At 63.9% G+C, this 5,783-nt stretch overlaps 1 protein-coding gene across 4 annotated transcripts in view; it reads right to left on the reverse strand.

Moving 5' to 3' along the window:
- Kcnh4 (potassium channel, voltage gated eag related subfamily H, member 4) overlaps positions 1–5,772 on the reverse strand; it is a 16,769-nt gene extending 10,997 nt beyond the window's left edge. For 2 of the 4 annotated variants that reach the window (XM_013519388.1, XM_013519389.1), the window contains exons 1-6: positions 5,634–5,772; positions 3,952–4,185; positions 3,709–3,855; positions 3,454–3,581; positions 2,433–2,676; positions 2,091–2,248 (exon numbers count right to left, since the gene is read on the reverse strand). In XM_013519388.1, the coding sequence (XP_013374842.1) occupies positions 2,091–2,248; positions 2,433–2,676; positions 3,454–3,581; positions 3,709–3,855; positions 3,952–4,185; positions 5,634–5,709 (987 nt within the window). In that variant the 5' untranslated portion in view covers positions 5,710–5,772. Of the gene's footprint in view, positions 1–2,090; positions 2,249–2,432; positions 2,677–3,453; positions 3,582–3,708; positions 3,856–3,951; positions 4,186–5,633 lie in introns of those variants that run through there. The other 2 variants (XM_013519390.1, XM_013519391.1) reach the window with 2 other exon arrangements.
- Positions 5,773–5,783: the final 11 nt, after the last annotated feature.

The raw sequence follows: 5,783 nt of genomic DNA on the forward strand, positions 1-5,783 counted from the left end.
ATTATTATTATTATTACTATTATTACTATTATTATTATTTTCTTTTTTGAGACAGGGTCTTGCTATGTGGTTCAAACTGCTCTTGAACTCACTTTGTAGCCCAGGCTGGTCTCAAACTCACAACGATCCTCCTGCCTCAGCCTCCCGAGGGCTGGGCTTACAGGCGTGTGCCACCACACCCGGCCTCTTGTTATTTGTTTTTGAGACAGTTTTGCTATGCAGTTCAGGCTCGCCTTGAACTCACTTTATAGCCCAGGATGGCCTCAAATTCGCAGCAGTCCTCCTACTTCAACCTCTTGCTGGGATTACAGGAATGTGCCACCACATCTGGCTTATCGTGTTTTGAGACAGGGTCTGCTTATGTAGTTTAGGGCTTCCTTATGAATTCTCAGTGATCCTCCTGCCTCAGCCTCCCAAGTGCTGAGATAACAGGCATGCGCCACCATGCCTCGCTCTATGATCATTAATTCTTCAGTTAGCCCTTCCAATCTTGGAGATGCGAGCAGGTAGGGCGGCTGGCAGTGAGGGCCACAGGCCTTGGGGACTCAGTGGGAAGGCCCAGCTGCCCTGTGGTGTCCTGTAGGAGCTCCCCAAGGCCCTGGGCCCGTGCTGGTCCTGAACCGCCTGTGTGCCGTGCTCTCACTGTGGGTGAGGAAACTGGACAGGGGGTGGTCCTGTTTCCCCTCATGGCCTGTACAAGGGCTTACACCTGCCTCAGCCCTCAGGCCACCCAGCTGGCTCCAAGCCTGGGCCCTGCAGGGCGTCCCCAGCCCCCTGGCCTTACGCCCCACACCTCGGTAATGCTCCTGTCGCTCTCCTTGAGCTGGAAAATCCCTGGCCCCGCTCCTTTGAGTCTGTACTGTCGGTGCCGCAGCTTGCTGCTGCCCTGCCTTTCTCTGGCTGCCTGGAAGTCAGGTGGGTGGCAGCTGGACCAGGAGTCTGGGCCCTGAGCCCAGTCTGCTGCCCCTGCTCCTGTGTAACCTCTGGCACATTGCTTAGCCTCTCTGGCCCTCTGTGCTGACTCTGAAGCAGAGGATTGGAGACTTCCCTGAAGAAAGTGGGGAAGGACAGAACGGACCGCAGTGCGCCCCTGGGACCAGCGGCGCAGGTGCTGCCTTGGAGAAGGGCGGGACAGCGTCGGCCAGGCGGATGCTGCACAGGGGCCCCGAGGGGTGAGTGGGCACCTGTGGGGCCTCCGGGCAGCCTGCACATGCGCACGTGTGCAGGAGCGTGCACACATGTGTGCACAGCCAGGAGAGGAGGCCCACAGCCGTTGGCGGCTAGTTAAATCGGGCTGCGTGTAGGTGGTTTCCTGCTATAGCCCACTGCAGTGGGAGGCACCGGGGAAACTGCTCCCCTCCCCTCCCAGCAGCCGAGGGGGCCTTGGGACACAGGTGCTGCCGAGCGGGGCCGTGCCCACCGCTCGGGGCAGTGCCAGGCGGCCCGGGGAAGGGCTGGGTCCTGCTTCTCTCCTTGTCAATCTGCACGCAGCCTGGCTCCCACGCCTGGCTCCCTGGGCTGCCCCACGGCCCCTCTCACATCCTGCCTGCTGATGCCCACTCACCCTGCAGCCCCAGCCCCAGCCCCAGCCCCAGCCCCAGCCCCAGCCCCAGCCCCAGCCCCAGCCCCTGCCCCGTGCCCAGTCCCGCCCCCCCGGCCCTGGCCGCTGCAGCGCCTGCACAGTGGGCTGCTTCTGTCCCTTCCCTGTCACTTTTGCCGGTGGTCTCCAGGGTCAGCCCAGCCCCATGCCATGAACTTGGGCCCCAGCCGGCCCGCGGTGCACCTCTCTGCCCTAGGGCCCCTCGCCTGGCCTGCGGAGGGGCTTGGAGCGGCGGCTCAGCCCTCCCTCTCACAGCGACCAAGCCCACATAGGCCCCAGGGTGGCTAAGTGCTCATCATTTGTTTGCTAAATAGAAATGTGAAAAGCGCCACTCATCTGGCAGCCGCCCAAGGCCGCCCCGGTAGCCAGAGTTAGCTTTCGTTTGTCTCGTCTCGGCTTCCCTCAGACACGGCGAGCCGGCCGACCAGCACCCACCGGCCCAGGCCCGTGTGAGGGGGAGAGGCGGAGGCTCGCGGACGAGGTCACTCACCACGGTGACGTTGAAGACGTAAAGCAGGTCGAACGGCAGAGCAGCGATGAGATCCACGAAGAACCAGGTGGCCAGGTAGTGCAGGCCGATGGAGCGCGGGGCGGAGACCACCTGGCCGGACTGGGACACGTAGGTGGTGCGGAAGTTCAGGATGATGTCTGCGGGGGACAGGCCATTCCTAGGGTGCGTGGCTGGGGACCTGGGTGAGCTGGGGGTGGGCCCTGAATGGGGGGACTCGGGTCAAGGGCAGGGGCCGAGCCCGGCAGGAGGAAGGTGTGGCCCAAGGGGCCCGGCAGCCCACCCGCCCTGTGGGTCTACGGTCTGTGAGGCGGAGGCTCTGACCCAGGATGAAAAGCATCTCCACCACGATGTCGCTGACGAGTGTGTGTCGGGACGCAACAAGGGTGTCGTCGTCGCCCGAGAAGCAGACGTTGTAGGGGACGGTGACCGCGACGTAGAAGGTGGCGAGGAGGATGAGGCCATCCCAGACAGCCTTGGGGACGCTGTAGTGGAGGAGGAGGCAGCGGGACCCCCCCACGGAGGCCACCTTGTACTCGGGCACTGATGGCTTTGGCTCAAACACGTTCTAAAGGGAGAGGGGTGGCGGTTGGGGACACTTGGGGGGAGGAGGAGCCGGGGCTGGGGAAGGGAGAGGCGGGGTGATGGGGAGAAGGGGAGAGGTGGGCGCTGCCAGGGCAGCCATGGGAGGAGACGGGGTTGGGAGAGACCAGAAACTGACGCCCGGCTCCTCCTCACCTCTGCAAGGCCCTCTCTGAGCCAAGTTTCACAGGGGCCTCAGGACTGAGCCCCACGTGGGCGGAGTCCCTACCTGGAGGCGTCACTGGCCTCTCCCTCAAGCTCTCCCGGGTTCTGGGGGCCTAGAGAGGGGTGGGGTATGTTGGGCCAGGGGGAGCCGGCGCGGCACACCCCAGTGTCTATAGGGGACCTGGGTGACCGTCCCAGCTCTAACAGACCCCGCAGAGGGTCCGAGATGCTCTCCCCTGGCTCAGTCAGGCCCCTCGGAGGTGACACACAGGGTGAGACGCCACGTCCGAGGGTGGGCTTTCTTTCTAGGACCAGAGCTGCATGGGCTCTGAATCCCCACCCCAGGGCGTGACCTCTTGGTCAAGGGTAGGTGATGCGGTTACTGCTGGCGCCCCCGCTGTGTGACGTCACGAGGGAGCAGTTGGGCAACTAAAGAAGCAAGGGAGATGGGGACGGAGGCGGTGTGCAGGCTCGGATGGAGCAGGGGGAACCCGGAAGTGGGTGGGCAGAGGCCAAAGCGGACGATGGAGACAGGGCAGCCAGGGAACCAGGGAGACGGAGACAGCCAGGCCACTGGGGCGGACGGGGTGGGACTCACGTTACTGGTCTTTGTGCTGCCCTGGCCCCGGCGACTGAAGTGGCCAGCCAGTCGGTGTAGCACGGGGCGGCTTTGCCTTTTGGAGGACCGAAGTTTGGAGCTGGCTCCCCTCCTGCTAAGGGAATTTTCTGTGGGAGGAAGAGAGGGTGTGAGGGTCACTTCCAAGGGGCCAGACCTTGCCTGGGGCCAGGTGGGTCTCAGGTGACGCTGGTCAAGGACTTCTGGTCCTTCCTGCCTCCCACAACTTGCAGTTACCATGGTTACTGTCCCCATGGACACCTGGGGGCCCAAGCCCTGGGCCTCTGTGCTGAGTGATGTCCTTGAAGGAGAAGAGGAACAGCACGACCTCACCCATCTCGTTCTTGATCGGCATCATGTCCAGGAGGCACCAAAAGGCCAAGCCTGCGGGCGTGGAGAGGCCGGAGAGGATGAGCCGTGCCCCCTATGCACCCGGCTCTCCTCAAGGCCGAGAAAGTGAGGGAGGCACTCGCGGCTCACCGTCCTTGCGGTAGAAGCAGAGCTCAGCCCGGTGCTCCTGGTGGCCCTCCAGGGCCTTGTGCAGCCGCTGCAGCGCCGGCTCACTGGTCTCCGGGCCATAGAGGAAGCGGCAGCTGCAGGTTTTCTGCATGACCTCGGTGCGGCCGTAACCTGTTAGCTCGCAGAAGCCGTCGGAGCAGTACACGATGGGAAAGCCCCGCGGGCCCTGCGCGTTGGCCAGCAGGAAGTTGCTGTCTGTGGGGACAGAGGTCAAGGTCAGGGCTAGTCTAGGAGAGGAGGGTGACCTGGGGCAGCGGCTCCCCTAGGTTGTGTCACTGAGCCAGCAGCTTCCCCTAGCGTCACACTGAATAAAGGTGAGAGAGAGCACACAGGGACAGGGACCTAAGGGCGGCCAAGGCTGAGGCCAGACAACTGAGGTGCTGGAGAAGGAACCCTAAGGGGCCACCCCTGCCGTCAAGCTCCAGGCGTGCAGGGCAGTGGGGAAGAGCCTTCGAATCTGCTGGCCATTTACGGGCTGTGACCTTGGGCAAGTTAATGATCTCTCCTGGGCCTCGGTTTCCTTATCCGCAAAGTGGGACACAAAGCACCTTCAGGGTTGTGAGTTGCGTCACTCACTTGGGAGAACAAGTCCTTAGTGAGAGCGGCTCCACACAGGCAGAATGACGCCCTTCGCTCAGCTTTGGGGCCGCATACATGGCCCGTTATCCTATGACAGTGACCAGGGTGAGGATCCTGATGGCCTCGCACCCTTTTATTTTCCAAACTCACAAATTTCCTTAACGTGGGGGGAAGGCAGGGCTGAGCAGGGTCCTCATGCCTGCCTTCCAGGAAAGGTCCCACTTTTAACGTTCCTTTAGCTGTCCTCAGAGATCTGATCCCAGGGCTGGACATCAGGCTGGAGAGGGCAGTGAGGGTGGGGACCAGCGACCCCAGCAGCAGAACTGGACTGGCTCTCTGGGCGCCAGCGGAGGGAGGTTGTGGGTTATCCGGGGACAGTCTCCTGAGGAATGGGGCTTAAGACACGACCTGCGCTGGGGCCTAGGGAAGGCGATAGTCAGGGCGGTGGGGTGGCTGATGGGGACACGGTGCCTAGGAGGCCCTGGGTGCAGTCTCCTCCTTCCATCCCAGGGCCTGTTGCCTCGGAGATGGGCGCTATGGAAACAGGGAGGTGTGGGGGGAAGGGGGAGGCAGGGAGGGCACCGGCGGCTCGTTTCCGCCCTCGGGTGCTGCTCCCCCGCCTGAGCCCCGTGAGGGTTCCCGAGGGGGCAGGGGAGCGCTCTGGGCCCAGGTAGGGAGAGGGGATGGTGGGAGAGGAGCCCGGAGGAGCGGCGCGGCTGTCCAAGGTGCTGATACGGGACCCGCGCTCTGGTGAGAGACGGGTCCCTGTGTCGCTGGGACGCCCCATCCTTTCCCCGCTTCGGTCATAGGCGCCCCACTATTTGGGGGCTGGTGACCCTAATCCAAACGGGATCATGCCGCGGTCCATCTGCTTCTCTTTCCGGGAGGCAGGAGAGTTGGACGGGTCCCCAGGACGCCCCACCACTTCATCCCGCCCCCGGCCTCGGCACCCCACGCGGGTCACACCCCTTGCCCGTCCCACTCGCGCTGGGCTCCGTCCCCCGGCTGGGGCGCCGGGTCCGCAGCGGCAGCGGGGTCCCCAGCCCTCGGCCCGCCCTACTCACGCGTGCCGTCAAAGCGGGTGGCGATGGTGTCCAGGAAGGTGTTCTGCGGGGCCAGCAAGCCCTTCATGACCGGCATGGCCCCGGGGCGAAGCTCCACAGCGAGCCGCGCGGCCGGGCCGGAGGGGGCGCCCCATGCGCTCGCCGCGCCGC

Source organism: Chinchilla lanigera, unplaced genomic scaffold (genome assembly GCF_000276665.1).
Source record: "Chinchilla lanigera isolate Chin_1 unplaced genomic scaffold, ChiLan1.0 scaffold00050, whole genome shotgun sequence".
Taxonomy (NCBI): domain Eukaryota; kingdom Metazoa; phylum Chordata; class Mammalia; order Rodentia; family Chinchillidae; genus Chinchilla; species Chinchilla lanigera.